The 18,975-nt window shown below is 50.9% G+C and overlaps 1 protein-coding gene across 2 annotated transcripts in view; it reads right to left on the reverse strand.

Moving 5' to 3' along the window:
- Positions 1–17,428, reverse strand: part of NISCH (nischarin) — a 62,691-nt gene extending 45,263 nt beyond the window's left edge. The window contains exons 1-8 of one of the 2 annotated variants that reach the window (XM_070360061.1): positions 17,142–17,397; positions 14,692–14,775; positions 13,849–14,031; positions 5,688–5,736; positions 4,540–4,703; positions 4,099–4,194; positions 2,688–2,783; positions 957–1,109 (exon numbers count right to left, since the gene is read on the reverse strand). In XM_070360061.1, the coding sequence (XP_070216162.1) occupies positions 957–1,109; positions 2,688–2,783; positions 4,099–4,194; positions 4,540–4,703; positions 5,688–5,736; positions 13,849–14,031; positions 14,692–14,775; positions 17,142–17,237 (921 nt within the window). In that variant the 5' untranslated portion in view covers positions 17,238–17,397. Of the gene's footprint in view, positions 1–956; positions 1,110–2,687; positions 2,784–4,098; positions 4,195–4,539; positions 4,704–5,687; positions 5,737–13,848; positions 14,032–14,691; positions 14,776–17,141 lie in introns of both variants that reach the window. The other variant, XM_070360062.1, reaches the window with a different exon arrangement.
- Positions 17,429–18,975: the final 1,547 nt, after the last annotated feature.

Genomic DNA, 18,975 nt, shown 5'->3' on the forward strand with positions numbered 1-18,975 from the left:
CAGGGCCCAGCCAGCAGCACATCCTCAGGAACACGTAACAGAGGGCCTCCATGGCTGAGCACCAGCGCACTGCTTTTCTAGAACACTTGGCTTGTAAAAGTGATAAACAGCAAGTGCAGACAGAAGCAGGTGTGTGCTTCTTCAACTCTACCTACCCCCATCGAGACGCACAAACACAGGAACCACACTCCTGCCCAAGTACCATCTGGATGTCACTCTTACAGGGGAACATCTGGAACCTGTTCTGTTTTTCCCGGCTGCACTGTGAGGCACACTGGATCTTAGTTCCCTGATCAGGGATCAAACCTGTCCCCACTACAGTGGAAACATGAAAGTCCTAACCACTGAACTACCAGGAATGTCCCTGGAACCTACGGACTAACTTTTCTGCTCCCCTTCTTGGGAATAAATTTCACCACTTACTGTGTCTATGCTATCAAATGCACACACAATTAATACACTTCATTTCGTTCTAAGCACTCCTTTAAAAAAACCCATTATTTATTTTTGGCTGTGCTGGGCCTACACTGCTGCCCAGCTTTCCTCTAGCTGCAGAGAGCGGGGGCCACTCTCCACGCGGCTGTGCTCAGGCCGCCCATCGTGGCGGCGTCTCCTGTGTGGAGCACAGGCTCTGGGGTGCGTGGGCTTCGGCAGCTGCCGCGTGCGGGCTCATGGGGCTCCAGGGCACAGGCTCAGTAGTTGTGGTGCACGGGCTTAGCTGCTCTGTGAGATCTTCCTGGACCAGGGATTGAACCAGTGTCTCCTGCATTGGCCAGCGGATTCTCTACCACTGAGCCACCAGGGAAGCCCTGAGATTTTAAATAACTTTTAAATAACCCCATTAACTTAAGCACTGCCGGCAGTGCACAGAGCACTGGATGCAGGTCTTTGGTGGTCCTTCTGGTAAAGCGTTAAACACCCAACCCCAGGGTCTGGTCAGGCCGTGGAAGGCGTACCACAGAATCATCGATCTCAGAGATGCTATTGTGACTCAAGTCCAGAGCGGTCAGAGCCTGCCATGTGGGGATGACGGCAGTCACGGGGCCCTCCAGGGCTGCGCCTGCTGGCTCCCACTCATCGAACTCCGAGGCTTCGGGAACGAGGACTTCCTGTGTGAGAACATCTGGTGAGCACCCCCATGGTAGCCCTCATGCAACACTCATTGGGAAAACAATCATTGCAAAATTTCAGGAAGGGCTGGAGCATATTTAGTATGTGGAAGTGAACTTGCATTAAAACGGGGCTTTGGTTCATATGCCTCGAAACAATTGTGAAATAACTGAAGAGCTTAGAAACATAACGGCCACTTGGAATATGTTCTGGCCCTGCTGCGGGAGCAAACGCTTTTCCAGCTCACAAGAGCCTCGTTATACAGTGATGCCTTTTCTGGCTTAAATCTTGGAGGCTGAAGGTCAGAATTTTCTGTGTTTCCAGGCAACCGTGCTTTACAAGCTGGCACTGTGGCCCCCACGGCTGACAATAGGCCTTTTAACCATTACTTCACAGGGTAAAATCCAGGAGGGCTGAGACAGGGCAGCAGCAGGGAGCACGGGGGCACCGTCTACTGGGAAGGAGGCAGGTCTTCTCGCTTCGGCTTCTGATGCCCTTTGATAAGACTTCTCCTCTCTCAATGGATCACTCTGGGCTCCCTGAGCAGGGAAGCAGGGAGTATCTCCCAGAGGGGCAAAGCTGCCTGAAACAAGCCACCTCTTTTCAGCCAGTAGCCTCAAGAGAAAGACTTTCCATCAAACCTAAATCTTCATCAGATACTCTAAGTTCTAAAAGTAACACTATACTTCTTTCTAGAAAAACTTTAAGATTACTGAGTCTGCTAAGTCACTTCAGTCGCGTCCAACTCTTGGCAACCCCATGGACTGTAGCCCGCCAGGCTCCTCTGTCCGTGGGATTCTTCAGGAATGAATACTGGAGTGGGTTGCCATTTCCTTCTCCAGGGGATCTTCTCAACCCAGGGATCAAACCAGCATCTCTTACATCTCCTGTGTTAGCAGCAGGTTCTTTACCACTAGCGCCACCTGGAAGTCAAGTCATTACTAAGATGCAAATCATAAAAATGTAAAGAGAGAAGGGATAAAACCTCTTAACGTACTTGGTTTGTGAGTTTGTGTCACTCACATATAAACAACAGGGTCCACCACACACAACCTCGCCTGCCTACTCAAGTTCACTGAGAACAAAATACAAATGAGTGCTAAGCCAGGGCTTTTCATAGTTAGAGAACATTTCCATCAATTCATCTACTAAATGTTCTGACACTCGTGCTGCTGAAAATTTATTAAAAACCAGTGACCTTTTCTGGAGAAGGAAATGGCAACCCCACTCCAGTATTCTTGCCTGGAGAATCCCAGGGACAGCGGAGCCTGGTGGGCTGCCGTCTATGGGGTTGCACAGAGTCGGACATGACTGAAGCGACTTAGCAGCAGCAGTGACCTTTTCTGGGGGGTGGAGATTACCCTGCTCTTAAAATCTCTGGTTTTACAGTGTTGATTCGGGATGATGATGTAGCCTGAGGCTACAGGGACTGTCAAGCACTGGGAGGTCCCACATGAGTGTGCAGCTGCCCAGGGGAAAGTCTGGCTTCTGATTCCTGACAGATGGCAGTGAGGGCACCACAGTGCAGGGCCCTGCCCCTCAGACAGCACCCAGGAAGGTTAACAGGTGGCGCTTACCTTCATGGAGGTTGCCGAGAAACGGACGCTCATTGTGGCCAAGGTGGGCTTGGATGCAACCAGCCCCCGGATGCGCCTGGCATCACAGTGACTTATCTGGAACAAGAACAGCTATGTCTCAGAAGGGCATCGTCACTCCAACGGAAGTCCCATGAAGTCCCACCCACACACAAAAGGAGCACAACCATCAGTGACCCCAAATCCTTCGAGGCAGGCAGTGACTCAAACCCTAAGTCTCTGCTTTCCCATTTTTAGTGCTAACTAGACATGTTCTGAAGTAGCCCGTGAGACAGAGACACAAACTCGTTTCTCTGAACAGCTGCTTGGGGCTGGGTGGCTGGACACAAAGTGAGAGCCAGGGACACCAGAGCTGGAGAGCCTGGGGCCTCTGCAACATCACCTGCCCCACTCCACTGGCCTCGGCAGCCTTGCAGGGGAAAGGAGGGGGACAAGCCAAACCACCTCCCTCAAGCCACCTGTCCGAGCGCTACACTACATACCCGCAGGCCCCGCCTGGCAGAGCCGCAGCCTGCCCAACCAGGCACTCCTCTCACTACCCAGCCCCACTTGCCTGTGCTGGTCGAGGACCAGATGCCCATCGAAGGAAGGGTCCTCAAGGGACCTCCTGAGACAAGCCCGGCACGTTGCAGAGTCAGACTCTGCTGAGCTCAGACACTAGATTCCCCCTTTTAACTGTGTGATCCTGGCCAAACTTCCTTACCCCCCTAAGCCTCAGTTTCCTCAACTGTAAAATGGGAATGTAAGTGCCCATTTCATGTGGCTGTTGAGAAGATTTCATCGAGGAATGAACATTAGACATGAGGAACAGGGCTGCACACAAAGCCATGCTCGAGGACTTGCTGTGTTAAAGTGTTTTCCCCTATTCTCTACTGAGTCCCCTTCTTATTAAAAAAAAAAGAAAAAACAAGGTACAAAATTGGCACTGTGAACCCAGGAGCTCTGCAGTGAGTAATGCCAAGTATTTCCTGTTAGGTACAGGCACGGCAGAGAGCAGAGAATCCTGCAACCCCTCTGCTGATCTGCCCTGGAAGATGCAGACATGGAATTGGCTCTGTGTGACCCATAGGACGACTTCCTAGCACTTCAATTTGAGCAATGAAGAAGCCCAGGAGAAGCTGGGCGCTGGTGCTCCAACCTGTCCAAATGCTGCAGGGTGGGGACATGCAGACCGGCCAAGAGCAGCAGAAGCTCGTCTCTCTGCCTCCACAGCGCCTGACTCCCCTAAATGGAATCTGCCACATACTGACAGACACAAATGCAGCAGTGCCTTACGATTAAATCCAGACACTCAACCTCAGGAACACTCCCTAGGCACAGACAGAATGGTCAGAAATCAGACCATGCTGCGAGGGCACAGTCCCGCCTGCACTCCAGGGGCCCTGGGCCTTACCTCCACCTGATGAAGAGACTTGAATATAGACAGATCAAAAGGCAGGAGCTGCTCCTGAATGTTGCTGGTCCCAAAAGGTCCTTCTGTGCCAGAAACCTACAGCCAAATAAACGGTGTGAATTAGGGATGCTGCTGCAACCAGCACTTTCCATTCGTGTTCATCGTTGCCAGGCTGCGAGAGGCAGTCTGGGCAAGGACTCCCACTCAGCACTTCCATGATCAACAAAGCAGGCTAAAGCCAAGGTTCAACGTAGGGGGCCACTGGACCATGACTGCCCCCTGGTGCTCAGAGGCGGAAGCACAGTGCCAGATCACCAAATGTCACCTTCTTTTCCCCAGGGCCTGCAGTGTGTATATACACACACACACACACCCACCCAGGTCACGAGCTGCGTGCCCATGACTGAGCAGTTCCCCATGACCAGGCTCCCACAGCTTTACCTTAAGGTACTTAAGGCGACAGGTGAAGTCCAGGATGTGCCCCAGGTCAGTCTTGGCATCCCCGCTGGCGCACGTGGGCTTTCCCTGCTGCAGCTGCTCGGTGACTGCGTAGAGCTGCAGGGGGCCAATGGCGAAGACCTCGCCAGCCCCCAGGAGCTGTTCTCCTGCAACAGCCACAGCCCAACAGGTGAGCACTGGGTCCCAGCCCCGCTGTGCGGCCAGGGTAGCTGCCCACTCGGGCAACAGTGAACAAGCACTTGGCCGGCACCCATTATGCGCGCCGAGTCAGGACGAAGGCAGGACCCTCCTGAGCATGCGGAAGCGGCCTCCCTCCTGGGCTGATAGCTCAGGGTCAACACGTGATTACAAAGGCGGGAAGGGCCACAGGAATTTGCTCTGGGAGCCTCTCGGAGGTGAAACTGAGTTACAATCTGAGGCCCTGGCCAGGAGAAAGCCAGCGCAGGCACAGCACTGAGGGCAACAGCCCACTGTAACCTCTAAGACACAGATGTCTTAATAAGTGAGACCCAAGGTGCCAGCACAGTAAGGGGCCCGAGAGCAGGGCAGGAGGGCTTCTGAGCCCGACACTGGTGTTTGGGCCTCCTGTTGTGCTTTCCAGCCATGCACCCTCAGACAGCTAACCGGGCCTCTCATCCGCAACGTCCTTGTCCGGCCCTCTTTCAGGGGAGCAGTAAGACACACACAGAAGTCTGGCCCACAAGCACTCACTCAGTACATCTTAGCCATCGTCACTGTGCTCTCAGGCAGGGTCATGACCCTGAGGCAGCTTCGGTGCCATCCGAACCCTTTTAGGTAAGAACAAACCCGGTGCAAGAGGGCAGCACACCACCCACCTTCTAGAACTCCATCAGAAGGCCCTGGAATACAATCTGAGCCTGAGAACAGAGCCCCCGAGGACAGGGGCCCCAGGGTCCTGAGGTGAAGAACACAGCTCTTCAGACTTGCAGAGCAGACAGGTGCACAGGCCTGCCTGTGGACCAGGCCCAGGGGTCTGGGCAACCCTGGGAAGGTGGGTCCTGGCTAGAACCCACTTGGCACAGAGCCAGCTGACAGAGTTCTGGGCCCCTGGCCACCTAACAGGGCTAGCCAAGTTGCATCCAGTATTTCAAGGACCCCTGGCCATATACCTTTTTCGAAGAGTTCCTCCGCCAGTGCTGCAGTGATGCCATTAATCTCCTAAAGAGAAAACAAAATCCAGTCAGGATATTCCCCTGCTCCCCACCACTGGGACCTGCACCTTTCTTGCCATCTACTCCCTCCACTGCTCCAAAGCCAGCTCTCCAGAAGTAAAACAAAACGGAGAGAGTAAATCTAAAGTGAATCAAGCAGCTCAGAAAGGAAAAGAGCATTTCCAGTTATGTGGATAACAGCTCCAAGGCCACTCAGCACGGGCTGACCTCCAGGCCCAGGAGACCGCAAAGCCTGGCCATGTCAGGCGCTGGCTGGGAAGTCAACAGCTCCCAAAACTGGCCTTGGGAGATTACTGAGAGAGGCATGGCAGACAGACAGTCCTGCTTCCTCTGGAAAAGAGGTTCCCATTACCCTGGTGGGAAAAAAAACAGGCTTCACAGAGCCAGCCCGGCCTGGGAGTGACCATTTTTACTGACATTCGTGTCCCACAGGTATCTGAGGAAAGAGTGAGCACAGGCTCTCTTCCTGCGCCGTCCCTCCAAGGCTGGTGACAGCACCACCCAGCCCAGGGTCGTGAGGAAGAGGCAGGAAAGGGTTCCCTTTTAGGGCGATGGGGTAAAGGCAGTACAAGAATGACCTTCAGTCACATTACAGCTAACGTGCTGGGTCTCAATTCACACCAGGCAATGGCCTACGTGCTCCCCACCAAGAGGCTCACTCAATCCTCCAGGCGCCCTAGGCCAGGAGGCTCTTATTTTGAATCCTATTTCACAGGTAAGTAAACTGAGGTGCAGACAGGCTGCGATCCTCACTGTTACATGGCAAGAAACTCGCAAAGCCACACTTTCAAGTGCTTAGCCGTGAAGCCTCTCTCAGTACACAGCTGACAGCTGACTGCCTCAGCATTTCGGGGTGTAACCATGGGGTTGCCAGAGCCCCAGGGCTTGCAACCCCACATCCTGCAGGTAAGAACGGCACCTAATTGACGATGGCAGCCAACAGGGCTTTTGTAAACAGGTCCTGATGAAAACTGCACGATCACCTCCATAGTTCACAAGAACCCCTCTGCCACCAGGACACGCAATTAGTGTGTTTATGGAACTTGAAAGGCACCAGGCTGCAGGAGACAGTGTCCTTCTCCTGTTTTTCTATGGTTCGTCTCTCACTTACCTTTCACACATACAGGACACCCTAATGCTTGTTTACATGCTGCAAATATCTAAGTGTCTTTTCCTTGTCTGTGCATGCCCCTTACATGTGTTCACACCGGTTCTCCTGACAGAGGGAGGTTTGGCAAGTGTGCATTTTTTAACCTGTGATTCTTTTCCTTTGTGACTTCTGGGACCTCTCTCCCAACCCTAAGGTCATAAAAACACTCCCCTAATTTCTCCTTTTAGTACTCTAAGGTATCTGTTATTAAAAAATGTGCTTATTTCATCTGCTTGAAATTCAGCTTGTATGAGACTAATTCCTCCTTATTCTCACAAATGAACAAAAAGCCAAAGGAAGAAAAATGAGCGAACACAGCTCCACTGTTAGGGGGCTCAGAGTCTGGCAAGACACAGGGTCAAATGTAAAAGGGCCACCAGAAGGATACAGCAGGTTCTGAGCCAGAGAGGCTCCAGTAAATGAGAGGACAGGCCATCAGTTCACTCAGAAGTTCAACTTCAGTCTCCTGCAACAATTCAATTGCTGGGCAGTTACTTCCTTGGCTGCTATGAAGAACCGAAGATCAGGAAGACCATGGAATGACCCAGAAGCTCATTTCTCCACCTACACTCTGAGAACTAAGCCCTGTCTCCAGATCAGCACTTTCCCATCTGGCGTGCAGTCAGAATCGCCCATCGCCTGGACAGCCTAGAAAGACACAGACTCCCGAGAGGCTTCCGATCCGCACCCACCTCCAGTCCCCAAGAGCAGCTCCCCAGACTCTCCATTCCCAGCAGGGACACTAGGTCTCACATGGGAAAAGGGCCCCCAGCCCACGCTTAGTACCAGCAACCCTTATCCTCAGAGTTACATTTCTTTGGGCAGCTGGCGTCAACACCAGCTCAGCTGATGAGATAGGGCTGGAATTTCTGGAAGACCCAGAAAGTTGGGAGATTGTGAGGGCCAAGGACTCATGCTAAACAAAGAGCATGTTTCCACTTCTGAGCAATCTAAAAAGTAGACAATTTCTTCCGCCCCTCCCCTTGGGCTACAGGAAGCACTCCCTGCAGCTATACCAGGCAACACTATCAACTTAGTTGCCTTGGCTGATCTTTACCTTGAGAGACTCTTAATTAAAGGGGAAACAAAGAAAGGCCTCAGTCCCAAAATCCACAGTATAAGTCTTTTCAGAGAAGCATTTTGTCTGCCTCCTCAGAGTACTCTGGTTCAACTGTGGCCTTGTGGCCAAATGTAAGCAGGGTTGGGCCTCCCTCCTGCTAGGAGGAAACAGGGGCATCGGTGGGTCCCATTTAAAGCTCCTGCAGATTCTGCCCAGAGGTACCTCTGCAAACGGGTACTCCCCCACGCACACACACTCCACCCAATCCTGCTAAGGGACTTGAAATACTTCAGGGTCCCACAGATGTCTGAACTGAAATACCCTAAAAAAAAAAAAAAAAAAAAAGGCAGGGAGCTTCTCTGGTGGCTCAACGGTAAGGAATCCACCTGCCAGTGCAGGAGACGTGGGTTTGATTCCTGGTCCGGGATGATGCCACATGCCAAGGAGAAACTAAGCCCACGCACCACAACTATTAAGCCTGTGCTCAAGAGCCCAGGAACCACAACTACAGAAGCCCGTGCGCCCCAGAACCCACGCTCTGCAATAAGAGAAGCCACCGCAGTGAGAAGCCTATGCACCGCAATGAAGAGTAGCCCCCACTTGCCAGAAGTAGAGAAAGTCTGCCTGCAGCAAGAAAAATCCAGCACAGCCAAAAATAAATAAATTAAAATTTTAAAAGACATTCTTTATAACTTCAAAAATTTTTTCAATAAAAAAAAAATAGGTGTTTAAAAACTATAATACCCACTTCCAAACATGTTACATTCCAATCAATCAGCCACCTGCCAGGGTCAAGTGCTGGTCTGCACCCTTGAGCAGCACCCCTGTAGGCAAGTTGCTCAGCTGTGTCTAACTCTTTGCGACCCCATGTACTATACAGTTCATGGAATTCTCCAGGCCAGAATACTGGAGTAGGTAGCCTTTCCCTTCTCCAGGGGATCTTCCCAACCCATGGATCAAACCCAGATCTCCCACATTGCAGGCAGATTCTTTACCAGCTGAGCCACAGGGGAAGCCCAAGAATACTGGAGTGGGTAGCCTATGCCTTCTCCAGCAGATCATCTCGACCCAAGAATCGAACCCGGGTCTCCCACATTGCAGACAGATTCTTTACCAAGTGAGCTATGCACACAAATGCACCACAGACTATTAGGCTGTGGTTCGGACACCACTGTTCTGACAGCATGTTAGTACATGCAGGTCTGTGAACCCCCTGCAGCACAGACCCTACTCAATGAATAACCGCAGGCCAGTCCAACGCTCCTGCCTGGCACAGGCTTGAGCACAGCGTGTGTGTCACTGGAGCATTAACGAGGGGCTCAATTACACATCACTGTGTGGTTTACATACACACACAGGGGTCGGAGCCCTTGATAACTTATTTCATGCCTATATGAGGCACACCAGCAGAAGTCAGGAACACTGTGTGAGTAAAAATTCCCCATTGAGAGATTCAAGCCTAAACTTTGGCTGAAGAGAGCTCCAAGACCATAAGTAAGCCGCAAGAATATCTGTTATCACTTACAGCTTATATTCTGCAACTAAAACAAACAACCAAAAGCTACCTTTAGGATGGTAACAGTCCTATCCTACTCTGATTTCAAATTTCAAAAAGTGTCTTTGTTCTACCCAACTGGTTTCAAGATAACAAAATGATATAAATGCTACCTTTGACAAGAAGTGAATGCATTTCCTAACTAGAATAGCTAGCAGTGGCTGGAACCTGGAGAGCCCCCGCCATAAGCCCAGACCTCTTCTGGGCCCTTCACCATCACTGCACAGGCTCCTGCAATTCCCAAGGGCCTGGGATCATCCCCCTCCAACTCACAAGAGGAACTGAGACACACAGAGGTTCCATGACCGCCTTTGAATAAACTGTCAGGAAGCAGCAGGGCTGGGAGACAAACGGCTCTGCCTGCCTGTCAGCCTGCCCCAAAGTGGAGGCCCCAACCTCACACCGTATACAAAAATCCCCTCAAAATGGTTGCAGTCCTAAATACAAGACCTAAAACTGTAAGACTCTTAGAAGAAAAACATAGTTGCAAATCTTTGTTATCTTGAATTTGGTTTCTTAGATATGATACCAAAAAGTGACTGGAGGGAAAAAAATGGGTAAACTTCATCAAAATCGAAAACTTATGTTTCAAAGAATACAATCAGGAAAACGAAGACAATTCACACGATGAAAGAAAAGATTTGCACATCATATTTCTAACAAGGGCTTAAATATCCAGAGTACACAAAGAACTCCTATAACTCAACAACAAAAACAACCTAATTTTTGAAACACAAAAGATTTCAGTAACTTTATCTAAAGAAGATATACAAATAACCAACAAGCACACGAAAAGAAGCTCAACATTATTAGTCATTAGCCAAATGCAAACTGAAACCACAAGGTACCACGCTACACCCATGAGGATGCTACAGTAAAAGCCAACAGTAGCAAGTGTGGGCAAAGACGTGCGAACATAACAGCCTACACATCGCTGGTAGGAATGCATTGGCCAACTTTCTGGCCAACTCAATAAAATGGTGCAGCCACTACGAAAGAAAATTTGGCTGTTCCTCATAAACAGAGTTATCATACAATCCAGCAATTCCACTCCTAGTATATACCCAACAGAAAGTATGTTGTTGTTATCCTTTAGTTGCTGAACTGTGTCTGACTCTTTTTGTGATCCCACGGACTGCAGCCCGCCAGGCTCCTCTGTCCATGAGATTACCCAGGCAACAATACTGGAGTGGGCTGGCGTTCCCGTCTCCAGGGCATCTTCCTGACCCAGAGACTGAACCTGCATCGCCTGCACTGGCAGGTGGATTCTTTACTACTGGGCCACCTGGGAAGCCCCAACAGAAAGTATGGGTCTACACAAAAACATGAATGTTCTCAGCAGCCTTATTTAATAAAAGCCAAGAACTGGAAGCAAGCTAAAGTTACCAGTCCATTAACTCATAAATGGACAATATATGGTATCTTTAAACAACGTAGTAGTACTTGGCCATAAAAGAACTGAAGTACTTATTTTTGTTTACAACATGAACAGACCTTGAAAACACTATGCTAAGTGAAAGCAGTCAGTCACAAAAGGTCATATGTTGCATGATTCCATTTATATGAAATGTTAGAATATACAAACCTATATATTATGAAAGCATATTAGTGACTGCTGATGGGTACACAGTTCCTTCCTGTGTGATGAATGTTCTGGAATTAACACAGTAGTGACAGATGCACAATTCTGTTAATATACTAAAAACCAGGGACTTGTATGCTTTGTAAGAGTGAATTTTGTATGTGAATTATATACCAAAAAAAAAATCCACACCCCAGCCAAACAGGGTTCCCTGGGTCCACCCTGTCCAATGGCAGCCCCACAAGAGGTGGACTACACTGGGAGTAAATTCAGAGAGGACACTGATGGGGGCGAAGGCTACCAGAAACCTTCCCTAAGGGCTCCCAGTCTGTAAGAAAGCTGACAAATCTTTTGGGCCCTGTCTGTCCAAATTCATTTGAAGATCTAATATCGTGATTCTCAATCAGGTGCAATTTGCCCCTCAGGCAGTACCTGGCAATGCGTGGAGATACTGTGGGTAGTTACAACGTGGTGGGGTGGCGGGGGGGAGACTGGGGGGGGGCGCTACTGGCATCTAGTGGGCAGAGGTCAGAGATGCTGCTCAGCACTGCACAGGGCAGCCCCCCCACCAATCGTCTGGTCCAACACGCCTACTGTGCCACAGCTAAGCAACCGTGATTTAGTTTAATGATGGATCAACCGCTTTTTTAGAACTCTGGATTTATATAACCAAGAGGCCCTTTTGATAATAATTATTTCAGATATGTTCAAACTGCTCCAAGCAGGAGAACATGCCTCAAACCAGAACTGCTACAGATGTAGGGTAGGCCCCAGGTCTACGTCAGGCAAACCTATCTCAAAAAAAGCAGCCCAGTACTTCTCTGGTGGCTCAGTGAACTCCAATCTGCCTGCCAATGCAGGGCACATGGGTTCGATTCCCGGCCCGGGAAGATTCCACAAGGCATAAAGCAACTAAGCCCGATCTCTGGGTCAGGAAGATCCTCTGTAGAAGGGAATGGCAGCCCACACCCGACTGAGCCGCAACTTGGGAGCCTGCGTGTTGCAACTACTGAAGCCCGCGCACCTAGAGCCTGCACTCCGCAACGAGAGAAGCCACTGCAGCGAGAAGTCCACGCGCCACAACGAAGAGTAGCCCCCATCGCCACAGCTAGAGAAAAGCCGGCACATACCAACCAAGACCCAGCGCAACCAAAATAATAATTAACATACAAATCATTTAAAAAACAAAAAGCAGTCCAGGCCTTTGCATACTCAGAGGCAGCTAAGAGACTGCCTCAAAGGCCCAGGTCTTAAGCAATGAATTATACTTTAAACTTAAATAGCTAATCAAAGCTTTCTTAAAGTACAGCATTTCTTAAACACTAACCAGTTATCTGAAAGACTCACATAAGGAACGGACTTCTCTTTTTCACATAAGGAAAGAAAATGCAAAAAAAAAAAAAAGGCTGCAACAGGAAAATTACTGCTAACCACATACATTACGGGTACATACATGCCAAACAAAATCCAAAGATAGATACACATACGTAGCTCCCATCTATAAAAGCCGCTCTTCTTTCCCACAGGCCCCTCCAAGCTGAGTGGCCCAGTGCTAGGGCCGTCACCAAATTTCCAGGTTCTGTCCAACCCTTCAAGAAAGGCTCAGCTGTCTCACTCTGAAAATATCTCAAGACAGTTATTTTTTAAACAAGTCTGGGCTTTTAAGACCACAACCCACAGGTCCCTTCCTAAAAGGCAAGCCTGAAAAGGGAGTGGGTTGTTTCGGGTTTTTTTTCCTATCTTCATCACACAAAAGGAAAATAATTAAATGTAAATTATCCAAAAATCTACTACCCAAAAACAACTCCTCGTAATATTTTGATGTATAACCTTCTAGAATTTTCCCAAATATATTCATACAAACTTCTTTTTTAAATAAAAATGGGACCATACCCTAATACCATTTTCTGCCCTGCTCTTTTCATCTAGTAATGTATTTCTTTTCCTCCATCAGCAAATCCACAGACACGTCATTTTCTAGCAGCACAATATCCAATCCCATGCTAGCACCCTTTTTTTTTTAAGTCGCCTCCTATGGGGCTTTTGAGTGTCTTCAGCATCTTATTATAATCCTGGAATGACTACCTTTACACCTATATCCTTTTCTCAGTCGCCCAGTCTTTTCCCTTAGAATACATTCTCAGAAATGAAATTACTGGGTTGTTTAACGTTTTGGTTTCATGCTGCACCAAACTTCCCCCCCGAAGTGTGACAACTCATACTGTCACCAGCAGCCCGTGACCGTTGTTCCTCCGTCCAGAAGGGAGCGCAGAGCTGCCCTGAGACGTACACTTCCACTGGAGGAAGCCATCTACCCTCACTCAGCACCTTGGACTCTGACGATGCCCTAAGATGGCAATATTCTGCCAACACAGATGGATCCCTTAATTAGTTTTGAGCTGGGAACCAACAACTCAACAATAGTCAATGCCAGGTGTCAGCTGTTTCTAATCTAACCCCATCCATTTGGATGGAAACCTTACTCAACACCCACAGGCCGTTTTGCTAAACAAAACGACTTGTGGTGGAGGAAAACCTCTCTGTGGCCAGAGCCGGTCAGCCTAATTTAAAGCAAATCCGTTTATGAACACGCTCTGTCTGAACCCCAACCCGCCAGGATGCTCCTCCATCTACTAACCACAGGCTCCAACTCCAGCCTAACTCTCAGAGTTGAGGTCTACAAGGTTTGCTACCTGGAGCTCTGGTGGCCGTAGGCTTGCAGGCGAAGGCGAAAACCCAAGAGGAACTTACGTAAAAGTGGAAATGCAAGAACTGGGCCAGCACTCTGGGGGCCACATCAGGGAAGGTGGCCAGGAGCGTCTGGAGATAAATTTCTAGATCCTTCTCCCTCTTTTCCACCAAGCTCCTGGAGTTTTTCCCAATTATCTTTTTGGGCGGAAGCAGACTTCTATCAATCTTCTTCTCTGCAACAAGCTGTAAGAAAACACAAGCGTGTCAACCACAGACCAAGAGGTTCTGTAACTGTGCAAGGCCAAGGCAAGCAGCTGAGGGCAGGTGCTCGCTACGAAGCCCATCAAGGCAGGAGCACCACGATTAGTGATCAAACTAGCGCACCTGGGTTTGGCCTCAAGTTTAATTAGCACTAGAAACACCGATACAGTTCTAGACAATGAGTTCCACCAAGAGACTCTGGAGACATTTAGGAAATACCTCAAAGCCCCTGAAGTCACCATCTTCTCTAAACCACAACACAATTCTCACGCTACAAATGACCCAGAGAAAGGCAGCTCTCTCCAACGCAAAGAAAGAATTACAGCCAGATACTAAAGCACGGGTTCTGGAATAGGTATACCCAGGTGGAACAAGTTGAAGCCTGCTCCCTCCCCTGGAAACTATCCCAGCATCTCATATCCTAGCTACAACTGTCAATCTTAAAACTGAAGTTCAAATACACTCCTTGCACACTGTCTCATGCAAGGGTTGAACTCTCAGGATCCAACGGGTTTGGGGTTTTTTTTTTTCGCTGTTTACATTAATAAACCAGTTTTGCCCTAAAACCAACCCATGACACAATGGGAACTTGGCCTAAAAGCCCCCAAAGCCCTGAAACACAGGACCCCAATTTTCAATTACCTTTTCATGTAGGTCGTGGAAATCACTGTAGCGGTGTTTGACTGTCCACTCATGGCTCCCATCAGTGATCTGGATGATGTAAACCTAAGAGGGAAAACAGCCCTTGCCTAGCCAGCAATGAGGAAAGCCCCACCCCACCCTTAGCAATAGCTGCAGGACACCCAAACCCCCCAGGCCGAAGTGAAGTTGCTCCTGCCCACCAGCCTCTGTACCTGACCCTTGCTGAGAAGCAGGGGGCCCCTTTTAGCCTCCTCCATGGCCCTAGCACTGGATCTGGCAGGCATATGGGACAAGTCTGACCCCTATCCAACAGTGAGAAACAAAAAAGGCAGCTATCATATTAAGCAATCTCTTTAGTTTTTAAACTCCATGTTTAAGCCTCCATGTAATTCAAAGTCCAATCCAACCTGAACTGCAAGAAAGGCCTTTCCTTCTGAGGCAAAACAGGGTCAGGTTTGGCAGGACCAACTTTTCTGCTTTAGTTCTTTTTCAGGAGCCCTGACTATATATTCTAGAAGCAAGTCCTTTTCCAACACTTTCAGCTGGTTCAGGAGCTGAACACAGCCAGGAGTCAAGGCACTTAGAAGCTCAGAGGAGGGCTGCTGCTGCTAGGTTGCTTCAGTCGTGTCCGACTCTGTGCGACCCCACAGCCGGCAGCCCGCCAGGCTCCCCCGTTCCTGGGATTCACCAGGCAATAACACTGGAGTGGGTTGCCATTTCCTTCTCCAATGCATGAAAGTGAAAAGTGAAAGTGAAGTCGCTCAGTCGTGTCCGACTCCCAGCAACCCCATGGACTGCAGCCTACCAGGCTCCTCCGTCCATGGGATTTTCCAGGCAAGAGTACTAGAGTGGGGTGCCAGTGCCTTCTCCGCAGAGGAGGGCAGTGATAGATAATTAAGCCCTAACAGAAGCGAACGGGTCAGGAAGACCTGTGTTCAAAATCTGGTTCTGCCATTCCTGGCTATAGTTTATGTATGTATGTCAACTTATGTAAGTGACTGGGAGCCTTAAGTTGTCTGAGCCTCGGTTCCCATCTTAAAATCTGGTAGGATTAAGAATCAAAGGTAATGCATGCAAAATGATTTGTAAAGGGCCTGGCATGTAGTAACTGATCAATCAAAGGTAGGTGTTGATAATTATTCAACTCAGCATACCTGGATAAAAGGACACAAAATCACCACCTTCCCAACACCCATTCAGAGGAAGGCCTCAGCCCTGTGGACTAGGAGAGCTTTTTTGGAGCTAACCCTCCAGGTGGATACACTGCATGCATGATGGCTGACCAGAGCTAAGTCCTCACCTGGATGAGGCCCCATGGTCCTTGCATCCCGCCCCTCTCTGCAGCACGCAGGGAAGGGGGAGGAGAAAATAATCAACTCAACTGAAGCCTCCATTGAGGAGCAGGCCTGTTGCTCCAGGATCCGTAGGAGCCCCTCCACAGCCTGACCATTTCCCTCCCCCTCCTCCTGCCCAGGAAAGGAGAAAGAGCCAGAAAAATGACCCTCAGGAGGAGGATTAGGATGAGGGCCAAGGAGGTGGGGTGAAGGCAGAGCCAAGCCCCCTTCCCCAACTCACCATGGTCCCAGAACAAAGGCTAGGAGGCTGAGAGGTGCTCAGGCCACCCCCACCTTGGGGCCAGTCCCTGCTAGGCAGCCTACCAGGCCCATAGGCGCCCAAGCCCACCCAGACCCAGGAGGGCCTCCTACTTCATCACAGTCTGCAACTTCTCCCCTTTCTATCCTGCATCTCCTCCACAGTCTTGAAGTGTGCATGGGCAGTGAGCCGCTCTCACCCACCGCCCGAGTCCAAACCCATGAAGACCCCTAAGGTTCTGGGCTCTTGGACTCAGTCCTGAGCCACCCCCTCAATTCCCGGGGTCTGCGCTCCACCCGCCTCCATTCTTGTCTCTGCCTGAGCGCTAAGGCCCCCAGATGCCCCCTTCACTTTTGAGCAAATGTCAACTGCAACCCCAAGGGTCCCCAGACCAAGGCCCCGCCCTCTCTTTTTCTTCATGGCTTGCAGCGCCCTGACCCTTTCCGCTGATACCATCCGAAGACCCCTTTCCTAATTCCCCTTCTCCGGGACCCCTGTCACGTCCTCCCAGGCCGGCGCCCCTCCAGGGGAGCCTCCGCCTCAACCTGCCCCCTCTCCTCTGCAGGCCTCCTTTATCCCTTGATCCTTCCCATTCTTAGCCTCCTTTTCTAAACACATACCCTTCCTAATCCCCTTCTCTGCGCCCCACCCCAAGACCCTTTTTCCAGACCTGCGGAGCCCAAGCGTCCGTTCCCCAGATTCTGCCAATCCCAGGCCCCCTCCTCAAAGTCGCAGCGCCCCGACATCCTCCTCTCCAGCTACGGGGCCAAGAAGCCCACCCCAACCTCCCGCCCCGGACTCAAGACTCCGGGTTCCAGTCGCCACCTCCAGTTCGGGAGCCCGGGCCCCCAGCACACCGTATACGTGTCCACGAGCTCAGAGCCCACGACGCGCGCCGTCTTGACCGGCTCGGCCTCCCGCTCGGGCCCGAAGCTGCGCGCCGCCGCCGCCATGTTCCGGGCTCGGTCGCCGCCGCCGCCGCCGCCCGGCGCAGACTGGCAGCAGTAGGGGGCGGGGTCAGCGTCCCACCGCCCCCTGGCCCCCGCTGCCCCCCGCCCCCGGCGCGAGCCGTGCAGCCATGTTGGCCCCGCCGCCTTCTCGCGCCCCAGCCCCACTCCGCCCGGCGCACGTAATTGACAGCTGCGGCCCGCGGCGCGCGTGCGCAGGCCGCCTGGGACGGTTCGATTGCGTAATCGGTACCCTAGGCCCCGCCCGCCGCGCGCCTTGCAGCTCGGGAGAAACTGAGGCTTGGGCGGGAATTGCTCTGGGCTCTGGCACTCGGGAGGGATGGCCCTGCACCTTCCGTGGCGAGTCACTGCCACGCCTGGCCTTAGTTTCCCTCTCCGCAAAAGCGACAGTAATTAAATCTCACCTACCTCTTGGTCTCATTCCCTGGAGGACCCGAGTGTGTTGAAGGAGGATCTGATTTGTACCTGGAGTCCGAACAGGACAGAATAACTCTGAGCTAGTTCTTAACCTCTGCAAGACTCAGAGATCTCTGTCAAATGGACTTTCTAGAGAATTGAATGGGTTAATCCATGCAATGGCTGGCAGGCAAGGCAGGGAACTGGTGTAGGCTCTGTGACTTCCCAGATGGGTCAGCGGTAAAGAATCTGCCTGCCAAACAGGAGACGCGGATTCCATCCCTGGGTAGGGAAGATCCCCTGGAGGAGGAAATGGCAACCCACTCCAGTATTCTTGCCTGGAAAAAATCCCATGGACAGAGGAGCCTGGCAGGCTACAGTCCATGAGGTCACAAAGAGCCAGGCACGACTGAGCCACTCAAAACCAGCTGCGTGAAGGACGTGGAGGGCTTAGGTGGAAAGGATATGTGCTGGCCATCTGGCACAACACCCCCAGATGGTATCCTGCTGCTGAGTCACTTCAGTCGTGTCCGACTCTGTGCGACCCCATAGATGGCAGCCCAGCAGGCTGCCCCGTCTCTGGGATTCTCCAGGCAAGAACACTGGAGTGGGTTACCATTTCCTTCTCCAATGCATGAAAGTGAAAAGTGAAAGTGAAGTCGCTCAGTTGTGTCCGACCCTCAGCGACCCCATGAACTGCAGCCTTCCAGGCTCCTCCATCCATGGGATTTTCCAGGCAAGAGTAGATGGTATCCTACCAGAGCTCAAAACGAGGGGGTGACAGATAGGCCCTGGACTCAGGAACTACAGTGCTGGAAAAGGGAAGCATGGGCACAGAGAAGGAGCCCTAACCCGGGTCCAGAAGAGAGGTAGTAACCCAACTGGAGAGGGAGAGTCTTACACAGATGAGGCATCTGTCGGTGTATTTGTTGACTGGTAGAGTGCATTTCAGCCTAGACCTGGTACTTTTCTCCCGGAGGAGATGACAGATCTGGGGAAAGGCTCCTCTGGCACCCTTGGCAGAAGGGCTCCAAACCGTACTCTCTTGAGGTAGACCAGTGCCTTCCTTCTCCACTAGTCCCACAGCACCATAATCCAAGCTTGGTATTCGAGGCTTCTCTTGGCAGGGTCCTCCACTCCCAGCTTCTTCTTGCATACTGCTGCAGGAAAGTGAAGTCACTCAGTCGTGTCTGACTCTTTGCGACCCCATGGACTGTAGCTTACCAGGCTACTCCGTCCATGGGATTTTCCAGGCAAGAGTACTGTACTGGAGTGGGTTGCCATTTCCTTCTCCAGGGAATCTTCCCAACCCAGGGATCTAACCTGG

Source organism: Bos mutus, chromosome 22 (assembly GCF_027580195.1).
Source record: "Bos mutus isolate GX-2022 chromosome 22, NWIPB_WYAK_1.1, whole genome shotgun sequence".
Classification (NCBI taxonomy): Eukaryota; Metazoa; Chordata; class Mammalia; order Artiodactyla; family Bovidae; genus Bos; species Bos mutus.